Source organism: Alligator sinensis, unplaced genomic scaffold, assembly GCF_000455745.1.
Source record: "Alligator sinensis unplaced genomic scaffold, ASM45574v1 scaffold1216_1, whole genome shotgun sequence".
NCBI classification, from domain to species: domain Eukaryota; kingdom Metazoa; phylum Chordata; order Crocodylia; family Alligatoridae; genus Alligator; species Alligator sinensis.
Genome location: NW_005842018.1, coordinates 1,700,514 through 1,722,168, shown reverse-complemented (window position 1 = coordinate 1,722,168; position 21,655 = coordinate 1,700,514). Strand labels below are relative to the sequence as shown.

Here is a 21,655-nt window from a genome sequence, read left to right as displayed (position 1 = left end):
CCCCAAAGTTTGGTGTTATCGGCGAACTTGGCCAGTTCGCTTCTGACTCCAGTGTCCACATCATTAATGAAGATGTTGAACAGTATGGGTCCAAGGACAGAGCCTTGGGGGACCCCACTGGTCACAGGACACCACGATGAGTGACTTCCATCGATTACTACCCTCTGGGTCCGACCCCGGAGCCAATTTTCCAGCCAGTGGTTCGTGGAGGACCCAAGGCGACAATTGGCCAGTTTCTCCAAGAGGCGATCATGGGACACCAGATCGAAGGCTTTTTTGAAGTCAAGATATACGACATCAATCTCTTCTCCCTTGTCCAGGTGATAGGTCACCTGGTCGTAGAAGGAAATGAGATTGGTCAAGCAAGACCTACCCGCAACAAACCCGTGCTGGCTATCCCTTAAGATGTTGGCGTCGGCCAGTCCATTAAGGATGGCCTCTTTGATAAACTTTTCTAAGATCTTCCCCGGGATAGAAGTCAGGCTAATGGGGTAGCCTGCTGTCCTCCCACACATGGATCCAGGGGCCTGTGCCCCCCGGGAAGAGCCCGGTGCAGTCCTGCAGCTCTCCTGGGATGCACGTAGCAGCAAGAGCCATGCCCCCCACCCCGTGCCCTGCACCTATTGACAGTTTTTCCCACTTTGGTCCCCACTACAGCCCCAGGAGCAGCCGATGCCACCTGCCTGCAGCTGCAGGGCTGCACCGTGCCCCTCCTCCCACCCCTTCCCTAGCCCCAGCCTCACTCCCTCCTTACCTCACCGCCGTGGGAATGTATCCCTATTTATTACCTTATAAACTGGGTTCCCTTTATGCGAATTCGATTTATGCACAACTTTCTGGGAATGCATGTATTGCATAAAGCAAGGGAAATCTGTATTCTGTCTTGTGTTGCATCACTCACACAAATAGTCTTTTTCAAGCTATGAGTGAGAGTAAACGGGGAAGAATTTGGATCCAAACTCCTTCTCTGTTAGCTTTACCAGGATTGGCTTTTACCAGAATATTTTTTTAATATAATATTTCCTGTGTGACATAATTTAGAAGAAGAAAATACTTCACTGAGTAATTGCTCAGAGGCCTTTCCCCTTTATCCTTGAAATTTAAGAGAGCCTTTGTTAACTGGACCTTTAAGTTGTCTGTCAATAATCCTTGCTTAATATCTCTCTGCTCTTTGCCTTCAGGCTCTGGGTCTCTCCTTTTGCCAAGTAGACAAACATAGCTTTGTCCAACTTGTGATACTTTTTGCTTTCTGCATTTTTCAAGAGCATTTCTCAACAACATTTTTGGCCTGATCAAATAAAAGTTGTGTTTGAATTTATATAACCAGCACTGTATGTTCACTCCTATTGTGGAGAGACAATTCCTTATTACATTTTAAAGGGTTTTATTGGCTCAGAGTAAATGCATCAGATCACAGAGAAAAGAGCAGTTATTTTGTCAAAACATTATTTTTACATGTAATGAAGCCCAGCATTTTCAGCCAGTGTGGCACAGGTGTAGTGAGCTTTCTGGAGTAGGTACTGGTGGTGCACAGCACAATGGGGATCTGATCACTAACCACGGACTTGAAGTGTTGCTAAGATATCAATATATAATGTGTTGCCAAATATCAATATATATTGTCTTGATGTGACAGTGATGGGCATGCCTGGAGAGAGAGATCATTCTTTCCTCTAATCCTTATACCTCTAACTCACCTCTTCTTAATCTCTTAAAACTGAAGCAAGTTATATCTCCTATGAATTCTCATCCTCTCCTATTGAAATAAAAAAGAAACAAACCAACATAGTTATACTTTAGGGGCCTCATTTCAGAGCTGATGAACACTTGAAGCTCCCACTGGCTTTCTCTAGAGTAAGGGATGCTCAGCACTCCTCACTCTCAAGGCCTGGCAAACTGTATGTGGGCAGAGGAGAGGATCACAGATTGTCTGCCCAGCTTTGTGAGTACTAGTACAGGTTGTAATCCCTATGCCAGCTCCAGCTCACAAATGCCCAATTTGTTTCACCATGCTTTGCTTGAGGTTATTACTATGCACCAGTTGGCTGCTGTGTTTACCCATTCAGCCTTGGATCAAGCATGTGAATATGGTCCTCTCCACCAAGGGGATGACACATGGATCTTAAACTCTTCACTGGGACAGGTCGTCACAGAACAGTACAGCTCTACTCCGTGTGAATGCAGAGTTCCTGTAGGAAGTTGCATGAAGTCTTGGGGATGACTGCCCCGAAGACTTTCATCAACAGAACAGGTGCACAGCAGAGCCAGCAGCAATGCCAGACTCCTCACTGCCAGAAAAAATGGCTCTCTTGATGTTCCAGCATAATCCCAATTCTCAAGCTTTTCACACAGACTCAAGGCATCCCTCCAAAAATAGTAGCTCTTAATTTTCACTCATTTTTTCAACTACTGAAAATACTAGCGTGATTCTTCTGTTGCAAAGAACTCAGAAAGACCACAACAGGCCAGAATGCCTAATGGATTCTTATTTGAAATCCCTGTGTCTATCTTGCGAATGATGTTTGCACACCTCCCCAGGTGAATACTGTACAGCACTCACAGGTATCTTGAAAAGGATCTGGTTGAGACTCACAACCCCAGGTTGAGAGTAACTTCAGGAGTGCCTTGTGTTCGGAAAGTTTGGCTATGTATTTGCCTAGACGATGGTCATTTTGTGTCTGGCATGCACATATTCATTCCCTCTTCCTTAGTCTAGCTATGGGTTAATGCACTTTACCTTTATTTACCTGGTTAAGAGCAATCCTAGTGCAGGATAGCTTAGAGCAAACCTGTGGTAAGAGTGGTGGATGGCAATCCATTAACAAGTGTCAACTAATTTTGGCCTACTCGTGACAAATGGCAAATGCGTATGTGGAACTAACTCTGACAGGGACTCTGCCACTCTCCCTCAGTCAGAGGGATTTCTGACTAACCCTGATGCTGGAAGTCCTGAATCTCTCAAGACAAAAACCCAATCTCATGAGATTTCAAGCTCTGGCTGGGCCAGGAGTCATCCTACCCTGGTTTACTTGTCTCTCATGTATCACGGTCTTGTATAAATGATTCAGTAAGGGCAGTTCTGGCACTGCAGCTGCTACTAAACGACATGATAAGTGGCTTGCAGGATCCCTCGTATGATTTGGTGTGGACTAAAGGCTTAAACACTTTCCAGGGGCTGTGTGACAAGGTGGAATAATCTGGCAAGGACAACCTCACTTACATCTTGTGTCTTCTCTCCAACACTCCAGGTTTAAAATAAAGAAAATAGACTGCTGTTCTGTAAGATGCAAAACCTTTCAGAGCCTGAAGGTCAGACCACCTGACGGCCAAGCCCACAATCCAAGATGCAGAAAGGATCAGCAGCGGGACGATTTAAGTGCATCTAAACACAAGAAGTCAGCAGGTAGCCTTTCACCAAGAGCTAATCACAATGAATAATTTACTACAGTAATGCCACAGAGACTTTGCTGGCCTTTTAAAGCAGTATTTCCTGGAAATGCTTTGTTTCCCCCAGATCACTTGTACACTAGAGATCTTTAATGTTTTCTTGTAATATAAAAATGTTTACAATAGTCACAAGAAATGCTGCCATTCTTGGAAGAAGCCAAGCACCCACCGAGGCCACGTCCCATTTCTGACATAAGCCAATGCTGGTTTTACCGCAGGGCTCTCCAGTGAAGGGTCCCCAGATCCCTCTGAGCCCTTTGCCACAGCTCACCCCACGGGCTGCCCAGGGGTGGGCACAGGCAGTGGACACTGGGGGAAGGGGCTTTGGCAGCAGCAAAAAGCAAAGTGGGGAGCAGCAGCTGGACCAGGATATGGTGGGGGGGGGGCACTGCTTAATTCATCGGGGGCTGAACGTACCCCACGAGCCACCAGTTAGATAGCTCTGCTTTAGAGGAAGGTCTGTGCCCTCCAAATACATATAACTAACTATTCAGTACTATACTGATCAGGGCATTTTATACATACCGTACCTAGGGGGTACCCATCTCCTGAAAACACTGCCTTCCTCACCCTCTTGAACAGGAGGCTGAAGCCCAACGGTTTAGATCCTTTCCCCAAACTCCTACTTTTCCTTTACTATGCACTATTGTAAACTCGGATGTTCCTGGCAGCTACATAAATGTTGAATATCTTTTTAATCTCTCTCAGCTTCTGACCTCAGTGGCCCTACGCGGCAATGAGTCTCAGCTCCAGACACACATCTCACGTATCCTGCGCACGATCTATCCAGTTTGATATTTGCTGCCTTTCAGTTCACTAACTGGCGTCTAGCTCTTGTGTGATGGGACAATGAACTGAAGCTCCCGGTCCACCTTCTCTGCACCATTCATCAGTCTGCATATTTTTCTCTGTCTTTTTTATGTTGTGTTTGTTTATGTTGCTGGCCTGTCATTCCTTCCCCACAGGAAAATCAAGGTTTACCGCATAGCCACAGCAATTACCAACTTGACAACCCTTCCCTGTGCCCTAAAATGAAGTGCTTCTCTATTTCTGCTACAGTAAAGCAGCTCTTAATTAGGTTACTTCTCCTCTGTCTAAACAGCCCATTTTTCCTGTGGAGCTAGAGCTCTCACTTTGCTCCTTGCTGTCTGGATAAGGCCCCGAGGTCACACAGCAAGGTTTCTCTTCCCGAACACAGGTCGGGTGTGGATTACTTGCAAAAGGTCAGCAGAGTACGGTACTTCTCTCTCAGGCCTCTGCTCAGCCTTGACAGTCCTGGGACACGTAGAACCACTGGTTTTATATTTGCTAGACACCGCTACACACTAAGGCTAGGGACACAAGCTACACATAAACCGGCTTAAGTGATCAGAAACTGGTTTAAACCTGCAACAGAACAGAAGCTCAGTGCACATAAACCAGTTTCAAAATGGCTGAAACTGGTTTAAGATAAACCTGGTTGAATGTAGTATCAGGCTTACATGATTTGGGTCAAACCAGTTTATGCAACTTCTGTCCCAGACCCCTTCCTGGTTTAAGTTAAATCACAGTCCCCCAGCATCCCAGCATGCTTTGCAGCCCTGGGCTGGGCTGTCTGCTCAAGAGAGTAGGGCTGGCCCTGCCCCTCCATTCCCATACTGAAGCAGTGAGGGCTGGCTGACAAGAGGGGTGGGGGGCAAGCCTAGCTAGGGATGCAACCCAGTCTGCAAGCAGGGGGGACTGTCCCCCCAGACAAATCCTGGCTGAGGTCTGGGGCCAGGAATGGGGGTTACACACCCCTTCCCCTGCTCAAATTTCCTGCTGGCTACAACTGGACTACAAATCCCAGAGGCACCTGGAAGCAGGAAGAGGAAGTGATGAACAACCCTGCTGAGTCCTGCTGCTGCAATTGTAGGCTGCAAATCCCAGAGACCTTGGGGGCAGCAGGAAGAGGAAGTGAACACATAGCCCGTCTTGGCTACATGCCAGACAGCCGTGCTGTAGCGCCCCCCAGCTTCTGGCCTGAGCCACTGCAGGCGTGTGGCTGCATTTCCTGAATCAAAGGTAAATGTCTGTTCACTTCTGTTTCAATTTAATCTGTGCTGTTTAGACTAACATGCAAAGGCTGAATCGATTCAGCCTAGGGCTTTTTGACTGTCTGTACCTAGCCTGAGGGCTGGATTCTGTTTTCAGTCAAACTGATGGAAATGGAGAGCAAATTCAGTCCATTTACTTTGGGTTTATAGCAATCCTGATGATAACTGAATTTGGCCATCAGTGGTGGAAATCCAGCAGAATTCATAGAGTTTTGTGAACACCCTATGCCAGGTTATGGCAGTAGCTCAGCTAAATATCTTTTTACTTAATATCCTAAGCTTATCAGGCAAGTCTAAAATACTGCTGTCCCCTGCTCAGCTGGAGTGAGGTGACACAGAATACATACCTCTCCTTCAAGCCCATCCTATTTCCAGCTAGCAGCTAAAAGATCCCCGTGTCTGTTTATAGGCCATATGGAAACACTTTGGCTGACTTTGTTAATCATTCGCTCTTCAGCTTGGAGTTAATTGTTTACTAAAACTATTAAACTGTGTGTATTGAAGGATGCCTTTGGGCTCTTAAAACAGTGGAAATATTTCATTAGAACAACAGAGCCTTGCCTATAGCTACTACAGCTACTCAAGCGCACACTATTCATTATCATGCAGCCACAGGCTATGCCACTTGTGCCTGATCAAATGCTGCTGGGACGGCTTGGAACATACTGCAGAGCTGTCATTGCAAGACTGGGTACAATCCACGCCGGCCACTCACAGACACTGTAGTACTCAATGGCCTGGTCATTTCTGTGCTCTCCATATTCTCACTGCCAGGCAACTTCAGCAAAATGCCAGCCAAGGACTCTTCCCTCATAACTCACGGGAATCACTGCAGCTCCGCAGCGGTGATCTACCCTAGCTGAACATCAGGCCCGACATAATTTGGTGGTGGTGTTATCATGGATTCAGAAAAAATAAGAGCTACTTGAATCCCTGGAGAAAGGGCAAAGCTAGTGAAGCAATGGAAAACCTTGCTCCCCTGTATCGGCAGAGAAGGGCCTCAGAACCCAAAGCACAGGGACAACATGTGAAAAACGGGTTGGGATTCTGGGAACCGTGGGGACTCGAATCCTCTGTTTACATGTGGAACAGATGCTGCACTAGCACCCCTACTGAAAGCTTCCCCAGATGCAAGACCACTCTCTCAATGCATCTTTGCCCAGAGGGACAACCAGAAGGAGGGATGACCTCTGCATCCAGATTATGCCTATCAGGGCAAGTCCACTGATGATTTGTTTGCTGCAAATTTCTGGCCATGAGGAATATACTGAGGCCATCAGTTGCATTTATCAGACTGGTGACTAGTTGGCCAGATGGTCATTTTCAGCCAATGCAAGCCGGGCCTGGATGTCACCAGGTAACAGGCAGAAGGAAACAGTCACAGCCTATTGCCCATCCTCTGAACTAGCCATTGGCCTCAAGCACAATGAAGAAAGGCTTAGGAGGAAGGGGTATGAAAGCTCTGTTAGTTTGGATTTCCCTGTGAAATGAAAAGTAATCAGGATGGGTATAAAAAAGCAAGCATCTCACTACTTATAGCTTGAGAGTCCATTAACGGCTATGTCGGTATTTAAAAGTCCTGCATGACCGCCCAATCCATTTCCTACCCTTGGCCAGACACCAGTCTCGGTTGCAACACTAATGATGATGACGGAGTTACCCTAGATTTAAAAGGGAATGAGTGAGAGTAGGATCTGGCCCCCGGTCTTCCTGAAGTTTCCCCTCTGAGTTCAGCAGACTTGCTGACAAACTTAGTTAGGATCCTACAGACAAACAACCGACTTACTCAAAAGCTGGTTTTGACTGAATGCTAATGGAATCACTTGAGATAGGCTCTGCCAGTCAGTGTGGGTTACAGTTTTACTTGGGAAGACAATAACTATGAAAAACTATCTGGGGTGACATAATAGGAAAACATTACAATTCCTCTTATAAGACTAGTGAGGTTTTTATAATGCATTTCATATACATTTCTTGGTTTCAGTTGGTTCCTTGCCATAATTTTCTGCCTGTTCACTTTCCAGGGAGATTTTTTTTTCCATTGTAATTTTTCAATTTGTTCTCGGTCTTGGCAAGGTGCCCAAACTAAATAATAAAGATTAGCACAGCCATAGGCTGTAGCCCTTCCTACACCAAACTCTGCTTTACGCTTACAGCTTTACTAAAGAAAGTTCTACAATCCTTTTTTATTTTTAAATCCCTCTATGTGCATCAAAGGCTTGAGGCAGCCTCTGGTGGCATAAAGAGATGAATCAGATCCTGCAGGTGGCATGGTGATGGGTGCAGCATAAAACCGAAAACCTGCACCTCAGTGACGGCTCAGGTTGCTCTATCCAGAATCCTACCACCTGTGCAGGACAGGCAGCCTTTACCTGTAGAGCGTAAATAGCCTTCAGGATCTACAATGCATCCCCAGATGCCCTGTGCATGCTTTCTCCAGTCCATTTGGGGCAGTCTTCCACCAATGGCCAGGTTTGCAAGACCTATGCAACACAGCAATGCTTAATCAGCCCACCTTGATTCTTCCTGTAGTCTCTGGGTTATGCTGGTGGAAACCATTGATTATGGTTTCCACCATATTATGGTGGTGATTAACCATGGATTAATTTTAGCCTGGAGATTAGACACCCAGTGATTTTTGATCAATCCCACTAATCCACAACATTTTCCCATGTTTTATACACAAGACTGCACCATTCTATTGGTCTTCATTGATTTCATGCAAAATTGCCAGTTTGCTAAGGTAAAAACTGATTCCCAGTGGAAACACTATTAAATTCAAATTCTCAGCCTGCTTGTAGAAAAGGCTGGGAGAATCATCCAACTGAGTTTCATACAAGTGAGTGATTAGCTTAGAACTAAACGGCGGGTGGCAGGTGGGACAGTGTTCATGGTGGTTTTTGGGGTCTCTCGGGCAGACGGAGCAGGGAGAAAGGGAAGGAAGAAGAGACAATACAGAGGCTGAGGAGAAAGGAGTCGTGACTCTTCCAAAGGAGCCGGCACTGTTCACTCAAGAGCAGTCAGTGGGACTGATCTTGATTCTTCAGGTTCTCTCCCGCTTCATTCACCCACCTCAGCATGGTTGGGACCCAACCCTTCTGACCCAGAGAAGGCAAGAACCCCACAAGGTTTCCCAGGGGCTGAGTCTGGTCCTGGCAAGCTGGCTGTAGCAGAGCATTATTTGCCCTCGAGGAACCACTTCTGCAGCTGAGCACAATTTTTGGAGGTGGATTCTAAGGATGTGTCTGGCAATGTAGGTGTGTGGGTTGGTGCAAATCCCTATCATAGAAGAGATGCAAAGTGCCTATTGCCTGCATGAGCACCCTGCGGGTTAACAATTTACCCTACCTAGTGCAGCTCATCTGTACTTGTATCTAGGCTGATATAAATATGTTGTGTAAACACTTTCCCAGCAGATAGAAAGCCTCATTTAACCAATGCGTCTCCCACATTCTGATCTCTGCAGCAGAAAAGCAGAAGTTTCAAGTTTTCTATCTTTCAGTAGGCACCTCATTCCAGTTTATCATAAAAGAAACCTGTGATCATCGCCCAGCAGTCAATTTGCACATGAGAAGAGGAGAAAGTTGGATTCTGCTGAAACATGTCCATGGAAGGAAAACAATGAGTAATCAGGACAGCCAGCTGGCAAAGAAACAATGTATTGAGAAATATGGCAATTTTTAATATAGCACAGGTATTTGCATCTGCAGATGTGCTGTGCCATGTTCTGGACAGCCTGGTTCTGTATTCCCATCTGGAAGCCAGCCTGAAGCCTGTTGCTTCCTTCCTGATGTCTTCATGGTTGCCCAAGTATGACCAATACTGTTGGTTGGTTTTCCCTGCCAGCCTGACAGCAAGTGCTGGAAGATGATTACGTTTCCATCAGGGGGCAGGGATGACTGAGAAAGGCAGGTGCATAACCACAGAAAATTTGAGTCTACCTCACAAAATGAGCACAGCCGATCAACACATTTGCTCCAGAAGAAATTCCAGGATGCTGAAGCCAATGTTATAGAAAGCTCTTGGCCTCGTTCACCAAAGTGACTCACAGTTTTAGGAACCCATATGTTCTAGGCATCTACCCTGAAAGGCTTTTGGGAGACCTGATATTTAGAAGTGCTGAGTACATGGATTCAGCAAACCAGGCTTCAAAGGAAGATTAAGCTGAGTAATTGCAGTGGAGAAGCAGAATAGGGTGGCACTGGGAACATAGGCTGAGCTTGTGCTTTAGAATAATTTACAGGTATGCCGTGCCTCAGGCTTGTGGAGGTTTTCATCATAAAGCTCCTAAACAGGATGGAGATGGAGGAGAAATGTTTCTGTCTTTCGTTAGGAAGCTTTTCTATCCTGAGTCCACTTCTAGCATCTAATGAAACAGGTTGTCACCTCCAATAGCTCATGATTCTTTGAACCAGGTAGTCTATAAGGTGCCATCCTGCCCTGCCTTCTACCTATCCTGGATTGACTATTACTTTGAGCTATTACTATATCAGCATATCAAATTAATGTTTCTCTCCCCTCAAAATTTGCTGTTTGGGGCTTTTTTGAGTAAGGAAGGGAAGAACTGAGCTTATCTGCATGTCTGCCCATCTCTCTTCTCTGATCTGATCTCTGATCAGTCCCTTCTCAGCATCTGGTAAAGTTAATGCTTATGAAAACTTATGCATTGCTGATTCAGTTAATCTATAGGGTGTGAATCTACCCCGCCTTCTGCCTAATCATTTATAGCCTGGGCTATTGAGCTTTGACTCAAGCTCTTAGAGTGCTATCATCACTTCCTACTGATGATAATAAGAGCTGAAGGTGCTGAGCATATTGTAGGATCAGGCCTTAAATTCTTACTTCTTGAACCTTTTGCAGGATTGGGCCATGAACCAGATGACTGTGGGAGTCAAAGCAGCATTTATGGCACAATTTTTCACAGCACTGCAGCACTTTAATAAATCAGGGGCTACTTCAGCCTGTCAGCTTCCTCAGGCAGCCTTGGGAGATATACCTCCCATAACATCCTTGTAAATCAGTGATGGGAATCAGTGCCAGTGTTCAACCAACTTTCTAACATCAGAACAATCCATAACACAAGTGGTGAGAAAAGGGCCAAATGGAACAGCGAAGTACACACTTACCTTTCTTGGTTTCACTTTGTCATGGTAGTCGTACTGAAAGATCCCCTTGTAGCTAAGTCCCAACCACCAAGGAATTCCCTGCTTGTCCTAGGAGATAAAGCAGAGGGAATAATATTGTATGAAAGGGGAAGATCCTTATTGATTCCCTAGTCCATTATTCAGGGGCAGGGATCGTCCCCTACCGTGGATACTGCTAAATTATCTCTGAGAGGGTCCTCATATCCTCAAATGGAGTCTGCCTGGCTTTTGTCAAAAAAGCTACTAAAAGTATCCCTATGGAAGCACAGCCCTTAGTTCCTATAGTAATGGTTCATCCTCTCCCTTTCCCCACCCCTTGTGCAAATTAGTCTCAACATTATTCCCTCTGGCCTCAGAGATTGGAGACTGGTGAACGAGAATAGCCCAGCTGACTTGAATTATGCTGGAGAACTTTGACATAAATCTACAAAACACTGTATTAATGTGAGGCGAAGGCTACCAAGCGATAAGGTCTGACAGGCCCAGACCCCAAAGACTTTGCAGTAAAGCCATTTTATAGAGTAATGGATGACATTTGATATGAGCCTCTTTGTGATGTAGGTAATTGGAACCCTCCGTGAAGTTATATCCGGTTCGTTAATGTGCCAGAGAAGGGCAGGTTAAAAAATAGCACCAAAAAAAAATGCAAATCCAGCCAAAAGATGGAAGAGGTCTAAACTGGCTGTCACTTCTACATTCTGCATGCAGGTTTGATCCAAAGCCCCAGGATCTGTGAGCTGTTCTGCTGAACGTGTCTGAGCTCTTACATTTTAGAGGGACCGGACCTGCAGTGCCTGACCCAACACCCACTAAGGGTAATATTAGCTACATGCTTACTGATAACTTGAAGAGTGCCCTGGGACAACTTCTGGGAGCAAGTGCTTGTAGATTGGGGCGCCAGAGCCCAATTCATCAGTCCTTTCCTATTTCATGGAAGTCAGTGGAAGCTGTCTCACCTGTCCTATGAGAAAGGATGGGCAAACTACTCTCTCGCTCTCCAAACATAGCCCACAGAGTCCTACAATAGGATTTCCAGCTTCTCTTTTATTTATATAGAAGGAAAAAATCAGAAGAGCTATCCTTGTGATTTTTATCATCCTATATTATTATTATCCTATATTATTCTTCTTCTTTTTACAGTGTCATAAGTGGGAAAGACGTTTTGCAGAGAGACATGAAAAATGCCCCTGTACATACAAACTTACTAGTACAGATAGAGAAAGATAAAAGATATCAAAACCCACCAGCAATGAATAGGGGGAAATGCTTTGGGGAAAGCAACTCTAGTTTCCTTTCTGTGTTTATTGATTTCACTAGTTAAAAAAAAACACAAGCCTCCATCCTTGGTCAAGCAGCAAACAGATAATGGATCAGCCCCAGGGAATAGCCATCAGCCCCAGGGAAGGCCCCTAGTGATTAAGTGCAGGAAGCTGCCATCTATAAGGTGCCAATAACGGCAGGTCCTTGAGCCACTCCTAGCAAGCTGCTCATATGGCAACAAGAGGGGCAAAATCCAGGTATCTCAACACTATCAGCCCCTGCCAATGGCACTTCACTTTGGCACCACTAGTTCCTGTTGCTGCTTGCAGGCTGACTGCAATCACTCCAGCATTGTGGAGGGGATGCTGGAATTTTATCTTGAAGAACAGGATTTTCCTTTACTGAATTGTATTTACTAAACAGGCGCTGCAGAGTTGAAACAAGTTTACCTTAACAAAGGAAGTGGAACAGGACTTTTAATAAAGTGTATTGTACATGGAGCCTAGGGTTTTTTTTTGTTTTGTTTTGTCACTATTGTCAGTTTAATTCGATAATTGGCTTTTTTCAGTGGCACGTACCTTCACTGCATAATAATGGACTCCATACGTCGGGAGGGACTCTACAATGCTCATGTAACTGCAAAACGAAACAAAAGAGACAGGCACATGTCTGAGAAGCAGAATGGAGCTTATACATTCTCCTGAAAAAGCCCATGCTTTAAAAAAAAAAGTTACTGAACGGGAGACAGGAGACGGGAGACAGTTATGCAGAATTTCCAGCCCTGTACAGAATATCGCAGAGCAAATACGGCCTCCTGGCATTTGCATTTCTCACTTACTTTACAATTGCTTGGCCCCTTGTCTGTCCATTCAGCTTCTTGTAATGCTCGATGACTCTGTCCTCACTGGAAAGGGAGAAACAGAATTGTCTTATTTTTCAGTCCAGCTTGCTAATCAGGGAAGACTGCAATAGCTCCGCAGACATTTTTGTTAAGTATGGCTACCAGCCCAGGGAACTGGTTGGGGGCGCTGGGCAGAGACTTTAAGTAATTTCAGAAATACCAGAACAAACCGGAAAATAAAAATGGATTTCAAAGAAAGTTTCCTGGAAGATTTGAGTTTTACAATGGGGAATCAGGATCCGTTGCTTCAGATTTTCTCCTTTGTGCCTCAGTTTCCTGATAATAACTCTCCTGAATAAGTGCAATGAGGCTACCTGCACAAAGTGCCTTGACATACCTGGTTTTTATTTTGCCTTGGTTCTTGTAATCATCTTGCAGAACCAAAGGACCCTTTGGGTCACCCGAGCTGCTGAAGCGAATGGCCATCTGAAACAGTGAGAGTTGAGGAGCACGCCTCACTGCTTCAGCACAGAGGGACAAATCCCTCTGTTCATCTTTACTGAAGCATTCTGGAGACTTCTTATTAACAATGCGCCATGTCCTCGTATATACAGAGCTTCTGAGGTTAGCCCCAGCTACAGAGTAAGAATAAGAGTAAGAAAGAGAGAGAAAGAACCTTGCAACTCCAGCCTTGAACAGCCTCCTCTTCCCCTTCTTTACTGATGCTCGTATGGATATTGAGATAGCAGAACCACCGCACACTATGAATTCCATTACAGGGGATCCAGCAGGGCTAATTATGGGCTAGGGCTTGTGTGTCACTTCCATGGGTCTCCTTTAATTTCAGACAAATTTCTGCTGATTTGCACCTATATACCTGAGGGCAGACTCCAAGCCTGCTTTTCTTCTCACACTAGATTTATACTGGTGTAACTCCAATGGGTCTGATCTACACCGATGCAAATTAGGAGCAATGCCCATGAAGTCAGCTGAATTACACTGGTATAATACTGATGTGACTGGAGTGTCAGGCCCTCAGATATGCACTCAAATGTCCTAGCCTTCATGTCTTTACACTGAAGATGAGGTATCTTTGCTGTGCCTTCAGGAGGCACAACACAGAAAACTCCAGCGTGGTGGGAAGGAAGGTGATGGTGACTTTACATCACTTTGGTACCCTCCAAACTTGAGCTACAGAGGACTCTAGAAGAGGTCAGACTGTGCTGGGGGCACCTCTCTATGGGCTGTAACACTGGATCAACTTGTATATGTGCTCGGGGGTGCGTGGTGGGGCAGTTAGAGAGGTTCCCAGGGAACTGCTCTAATTAAAATGCTTCACTGTCACATGTATTAAGTCCCAAGACATTTAAAAATGGCCATGAGGGACTTTATCTAAACTTCATTCAATGAGGCCCAGCATGAAAGCCAGTCAGAAGGGCACACACATAGAGAGCACAGCCTGCCTGGAACCATCACCCCCATTCAATGAGGTCTACATAAGGAGTCCTGTGGTCATTTAAAAATGTGTGGGGGCTTAACACACGTGACACTGCGGCAACGCTGGAGCCTTCTAATTAGAACGTGGAGCACACTCGATTAATTGAGTCTGCTCTGATGCGCTCTAATTAGAAAGCCAACGAGCATGTGCATAGGCAACCATTGCGTAGAACCTTTGCAGAACTCCATCCTGAAGCCCCCCCAGCATACTCCGTCAACAGTGCAGAAATCTGCCAAACTAACCTCAAAAAGTTGCTAGGTTGGTCTTCTAAAGTCATCGGAAGCGTCCCTAGATAACTGAATAGGTATGACATATCACAAACTGATACAGGACCCTTAATGGGGCATTCTGTCACTAGGAAATCCCCCAAAAGTTGTTCTATCTAGGGACAAAAGCTCCAAGTTGGTGACATTGGCTCCTGGCCGTGGTGAAGCAGCCATCTGGCTGAGGGACTCTTTTGTCAGGAGGAAGAGAAGCATGGCGGGTTTTTCTGCTGCTGCAGAGAAGGCCAGAGCAAGCTGGGGTGGGGTAGGAAGTCTGATGAGCTCATCTCAGATGCTTTGAGACCCCCGGGGCCTTGATTGGAAATCATCGCAGATCATGTCACATAGCAACAGTTCTGCTTACATAACACTACCTTCCAGCTTCTGTCTTCCCAGTCCCGTTTTGGTTACCATGCCACAGACCGTTGCAAAGGAGCTCACCTGTCTGTGCTGTTTAGCTAAAGGCCATTCACAATCCCGTCTGCGACACACAATGAGGGGCTGTGCGGAGAGCGCCATGACGTAGACGGGAGATTATGCACGCAGGTGGGGGAATCAGACATCTGAACCGAGGAGGTCCTCTGTTCATGCAAAAGCACCATAATAATGCAAAGGAAAGGAGGAAAAGCAAGGCAGGGGCAGGGTCTGTCTCAAGCAGAATGGCTGTCAGAGTTCAGCAAGCAACTGCCAGCTGTTCTCTAGCCTATCATTCCTGCAATGTGTTTATGTGCAAGTAACTGCCTCCCTCATGCACTCCCTTGGGATCAACTTCGCCCACTAATCCTGCCAAAATAACAAAAGTTGTCAGCGAGCCAACGTGTGCTGCTGGGTGGTCTTCCAACAGGGTGCAACCTACTGTCCAGGGTGCCATTCCTCTCAGGCGCTACATCCATGGGGAAACGAATATGACAGCTCTCCTGCCAAACAGCACCAAATCATTTGCACATTCAGTAAATGAAACATAAGCAAATCCTATTGCCCAGAAGCTGGATCCTGCCCTTGGATGCATGCAGGTGGCTTCCCCAAAGCCCGCAGAGACTGTACACATGCATCTATGCCCTTTGGTACATAACAGTCGCAAACAAGATTAACTTGTGGAACAAGGACTGAATGACACGACTGCACAAATGCTGGAAGGTCTCTAGACAACACTGTTCCTAGCAATATAGAAGAGCAGAGAGGACGTACAGTCCTTTAACATGGCTTCATAGCCTGTTATTATATGGGAGTCTGATTCACTTGTGTCTCCGGCATCACAGAAGCCCGTGTGAGAGCAGAACCAGGCCCCATAGGTTGTTCTTTGCTCTGGTTCTGATTCTTTGTAGTTTTTTGATGAGATGAATCCCTGGCATTAGCTCTGTACAGCACAATGCCGGCGAGGAACAGATCTCTCTCCCTGTTTCCTGTCCCATATCTGCATGCTGTCTGCTTTTGTTACAAATTCTTAAAATGGATAATTACACTTTTCTGACACTGCCCGTGAAAGCTAGTCAAAAGTACAGCTCCCTCAAAGGAAAGCCAGGTCTTCAGAAAGCTGCCTTCTGGGGAGATGTGGTCCAGTGGATAAAGCACTGGGCTAGAACTCAGGAGAAAGGTATTTTCACTTCTGGGTCTGCCACTGACCTGCTGTGGGACTTCCCTCCTGTGCCTCAGTTTCCCCATCAGTAAGATGAGGAAAATGATATACTTACCTTCCCTTGAAAAATACTTTTAGGTCTACATTTGAAATATGTATGAGAGCTAGCTCTGTAACCCTCCTTTCTGAAGGTCTCGTGCACTTCTGTTAAATCATCTACCCTGGATTATCAGTGACACTGTGAAAGCCCACTGCCTTGCAGGCCTCCTTTCACACAACAGATTTGTGTCCTGCTCTCTCTTTCCTGCTGCCACATGCAAGAAATCATCAGACACAGAGGTCAGGTTTCTGTCTCCAGTGTCAGTCCATGCATGGGGGGTCACCGTGACATGTGCCAATAAAAACAAGCACGATAATTCACCGGGCAGGATGAGAATTAGCAGAGCTTACAGACATTCTGGTTTATCATTTCAGCTGTTCCTCTTCAGGCTGTTATGTGGCTAACTCTTCCTGACAGCTGAGCGAGTGGCAGGGCATCGTCTGGGGCCACCTGCTGACCTGACCGTCATGGCACGGACTCCAGATTGCCTCCATGTCGGCGATGTCAACTCATCTCGTAATACATGATGGCTGTAGAGGGCACTCGATGGATCATTAGTGCCTTGAAATCATATGGAGCTGACATGCTACTGCCTGCCTGTCAACTCATACACATCCATGTGAATGCAGCTAAACCTGTACATGAATGATAGTCTACAGGCAAGGATTGTTATAAAGCTCTTATAAATGTGAGGATTGAGAACAGGCTCTGGTAGTAGCAGCTGGTAGAACTGGGAGGCAGACAAACCTCCAGGATTTCGAAAGGGCATGGAGTCAGACTGAGTTCCTGCGATAAGGACAAGATATTCAGATGGATTCAGCCTGCATTGTTCTGAGTGACTGCCCATAGGTTTCTGGGCCTTACCGAGAGCTGAGCTCTTCTGAAGTTGTGGCCCAGAGCTCCTTTGTCTCTGCTGGCACGTTATACATTTCAAACGCTGTCCTGAGATTTGTTAGCAAGGAGCCAACAACATGGGCATTTACTTACGGGTTACTACAGGTAACACTATATGCTAAAGGGTAGTCCTTCCCTGTTGTAAACATAGCAGTGTTTATGAGAGCTCTGGGCCTCGTTGGGTGAGCGCTGTAAGCTCCTAAATCATGCAAGAGAATAGACTTTCAAAGGCCTATTGTTGCCTGCAAGGGGACTTGTGTGGACAGATCTTTGTATCCGTATGCACAAGGCGCAATGCAGACATAAGATCTGGATCAGAGTGGAAGTGGTGTTCTGCACTGCGTTTAAAGAAAACCTAACCTGAAGTTTGAGGCTTAAGTTTTAAGGGGGGATTCTCAAAGGGGCTGAGGAAGGGAGCTAGGAACACATTTTCCATTGAAAACCAGAGGATGTTTGATAACTCTTGAATATTCCACCTGGGCAATCCAATCTTCACTTTGCTCCTCGAAGTTTCCTTGGGAATTTGTTGGGTGTGTGTGGGCAGAGGCACACATTAGCTCCCGGTTTAGAAGCTACTTGTTTGTTAAAGATACAACAGAAACAGTCAGAAAACCAAACCCAGGTGGAGCAAAACTTTTTATGTTTCCTATTAATTCATTTTGCATTTAATCTAACTTTGTATTTCAGTCCTGTTGACTATGTACTAGAGGCATTGGGTGCAGACACAGAGCCTGGGTCAGTCCTCTCCCACCCTTCCCCACCAGGCATCAGCAAGCAGTATGGACAGTGTGTGTCATGCAGTGCAAGGCATTCTGGGAATTGTAGTTCTCTAGAGTGGGAGTGGTGTTTCCTGCTCAGGGGGGGGGGGGGGGGGGAGAAACTGTTTAGCTTATTCTTTTGCTGCTGAAGCCCATGTAGGGAAGGCAAAAGTTGCTGATGTCAGTGGCAAAAAATGGGGCCAATTTCCCCCCTTAGCAGCAGTGAGCTCTGCTGCCACTCTACAAAATTACAATTCCCAAAATTGTGCCCCATGATACACACTGCCCTTGCTGCTGCAATGTGCAGCTGGGAAGTGCAAGCAGAGAGGGAAATGGGAGAGCGAGACACCCCTCCCTTGGGGCATGTCTCCCTCTTGCCCACCCCACGTTATGCTGCTGGTACCTACCTTTAGGGCCGGATTAGGACGTGGGCACGACTGGCCTGTATTCAGGGCCCTGTTTCTGGAGTTGCAGGGTGGGACCAGAATCTCAGATTTCATTTAAAGCCACCACCATCTCTCTAGCCATCACAGACTAACAGAAAGGTTCGCAAATGTGACATGTGAGTGAAGAGAGCCTGAAACAGCAGCTCTGAGAAGGGGATTTTGTCTGATTATACTGAAGCCTGCCTTATTACTCAAAGGAGGGGAGCCAGGGCCACAGTGCTGCCTAAGGGAAGGGGCACTGGAGGAAGTGCCCCTCCTTCCAGCTCACTCTCCCTTTCCCTTCTCTGCTTGCACTTCCCAGCTGCACACCGCGGCAACATGGGCAATGTGTGCCATGGGGTGCAAGCCATTCTGGGAATCCTAGTTTGGTAGTATGGAAGGATACGAGGCCACAAGGGCTCATGCTGGTGGTGCCTAGAGTCCTAGATGGCCTTAATTCAGCTCTGGCTATGAAAAACTCAGAACTCATCATGCTGGTGTCTGGACACATAGTCCACCTTCTATTCGCTAGGCAGTGCTCACAGGAAGAAGAACAAGTACCTTTGCGATTATATCCCACGCCAGGGGAGGAGTGAAAAGACATCCACAATAATTTGCATTCAAGAATTTCCATTCGTGCTGAGTACATATGCAAATACATCATTATATATGGATGAAGGATAAAAAGGATCAAATAAGACCGCACAGCCGATGAACGTGCACACACCGAAATATCCTTGCGGCGCTGGAAAATCACGCCCCATCACTTTGTGCTAACAAGAAAGAACCAGAGCATGAACCAGATAACAAACAGAAGACTAAAGTGTGAAATTGCCTTATGCTGCAGAACCAGAGCAAGATGCAAAGAAGCAGAGGCAGCGTATAAGGATTGAGAAGGCAATTAGTGCTTTAAACATCCTTCCATGGAGATCATTTAAAGTCTACTCGTTGTTTCAGGGAAGTGGCTTCGGGCCTGAGTCATCATTCACCTCTTTCCAGTGGTAAAACTAAAAGTATTTGGGGGCGTAGGACACACTTTTCTAAAAAATAATAAGCTCTGAATGTAATAAAAGTTGGGCAAGAGCTTGGTCAGCGGAGTCACAAGGGCGCTGCAGGGCTAAGGTCACTTGGTTATGGGAAGCAATAAACTTTCTGACCTGGGGCCTGAACCTGCAGCTCTCAGTGGTCTGTCCTTACCCATGCATGACTTGCATGAACTTAATCAGGATCATGAGGGAGAACTGCTCTTTGGGAACAACTGTAAATAAAATAGTATATGAAGCAGGTTCTCTGGCCTGGGTTGCCTGGCTCCATTTAAGATCCAAACCAAGGGAGTATGTGTATAAGGAAACTGGTCATCACGCCACGGTTGTGCAGTCTCTGCTCTTACACTGATCGTGGTAGGAGCTTGTCAAGATCCACGGGAGCTCAGGGTCTGGCATGGCACAGTCTGACCATGGGAAAAGGCAAAGTGTGTGTAAGTGGGGTTGGGCTGAGATGGGAGGCGCTGGGCCTTATTGTGAAGAGGAGACCAAGAAAGCAGACGGCTCTCCCACTCTGCCTTGTAAAAGGCAGTGGCTGCTAGGCATTCTCTCCTATATTTTTATCACAAAGGCTTAGTTCATTGTGAGAGTCTGGAGAGGGAGAGAAACACTGGGGGTCCGTACATGCCACAGCCTCCAATGCTGAGCTACAGCCCCGGTCTCTAAACCTCTCTTGATGAGCAGAAAAAGCCCATAGAGATTAAGCGCTCCCTGGTGCTGCACCAGTTACAGCTACCTCTGGAGATGCAGCTGGGCTCAGAAAAATGGAGAGATCTCCCGCAGGGGAAGAGAGATCAGAAACCTCAAAATGGAAACCGTATTCCCTGCCATCATCAAATTACCAGGCTGCAGAAATTAAAGCAGCAGATAAGAAGACTGCACTCCCCTTCTTCCCTTCCCCCCTGCTGCTTGGCACCTAATGCTTTAAAGACAGACATGAAAGGGTCACCAACAGAAAGGCAAATCAGTGCATCTCAGCATTAACCCAGGGCTTTCCCCCAAACTAATTCTCCTGTTTGCACAGATGAAAAGGAGGGGAGGAGCAGACAGAGGGGAAAGGATTCAGGGGGCAGGCTGACTTCAACTGAGACGCTGCATCTGCTGCGAGGCGCAAACAGATCATGTTTCCAAAGCAATAGAAAGAAGGATGAACAAACAATGCAACTCATAGCACCTAGAGACTGCTTGATCTAGTCCAAGCATTGTACAGATCCCTGCTCTGAACCTCTGAATACCCACAGGCCAAGATAAGAGGAGAGCCAGGCCCCTGGGCTTTGGGGATCCCATACAGAGATCAATTAGTTCATGCTCAGGAACTAATCATTTACCCACATGAGCAGTTCCAGAGCCTGTTTCTTCCCCATCCTGCATGGTGTGTGCCTGCTTATACTCCAGTAAAAACAGCACAGTGGGCGTAAGATGCTGCTGTTCCAACCTGATCAAATGCCGTAACTGCTTTCCACCACTGCAAATGGCTTCAAGAAGGCTCAAGACAGAGGCAAACTAGACGCATGGACTTGAGTAGGATTTCTTTGGGTGAGTCAGGTGAACAGCTTGGGGCTCTAACCTCTCAGTGGGTCAGGCACCCATTTAACAGAAGGGGAAACTGAGGTACAGAGGGGCAAACCCAACTTCACAAACATCACCCAGCAAGTCACTGGCCAAGTCAGGAGCTCCTGGACTGGGTTCCTGTTCTCACATTGTTAGACAGGGCTGGCGCACAGCAGAGGAGAGGATTAGAAGTGTCTATACAGAGAAATATCTTACCAGTAAGCCAAGGATGGATGCTCCTTCAGTGCTGGTGTTGGGAGAGCTGGAAGCTTCTTTAATTCGCTCCTTACAATTTCATTGCTGAAAAAGAGAGAGAGTTCGAGTTCAAAGGGGGGATCAAGCTACAGGAACACAGCCACAATATTTGATATGACCCGACCCAGCTGGCTGGCTGCTCTGGCTCTGCATCTGTTCCTCTTTAGCAAAGTGCACTGGGGTTTCCTTTCTTCCCCGTATTTATTTATCTTAAAGCCGCGTAGTAACTTTTCCCTCCATTATCACAATCGGAGGGGAGCTCTCCAGATGGCTGCATTTATTCCTTTCAGTGCATTGTCTCAGGATGTAGAAACCGCAACGTTACCATTTCATGGAGCAGCTCCGTGGGTAGATTCATATGGACAGAAGAGCAAGGGAGGGAGGAAAAGAGGGCTACGACTGCACAAGGCACCTTTGTTTAAACAATCCTGGCCTGATGCAAAATGCAGTATGTGTGCCCCCCAATCCTGACTGAGTGGGGCCAGCTCGAGGTCTATGTCCTGAATGGATCTAGCCATCTAGGAG

At 46.4% G+C, this 21,655-nt stretch overlaps 1 protein-coding gene across 3 annotated transcripts in view; it reads right to left on the bottom strand.

Moving 5' to 3' along the window:
* Positions 1-21,655, bottom strand: part of FRMD4A (FERM domain containing 4A) — a 287,505-nt gene that overhangs the window by 49,422 nt on the left and 216,428 nt on the right. For all 3 annotated transcript variants that reach the window (XM_025202284.1, XM_014519241.2, XM_025202285.1), the window contains exons 8-11: positions 21,092-21,175; positions 12,765-12,830; positions 12,505-12,562; positions 10,649-10,735 (exon numbers count right to left, since the gene is read on the bottom strand). In XM_025202284.1, coding sequence (XP_025058069.1) covers positions 10,649-10,735; positions 12,505-12,562; positions 12,765-12,830; positions 21,092-21,175 — 295 coding nt within the window. The remainder of the gene's footprint in view (positions 1-10,648; positions 10,736-12,504; positions 12,563-12,764; positions 12,831-21,091; positions 21,176-21,655) is intronic.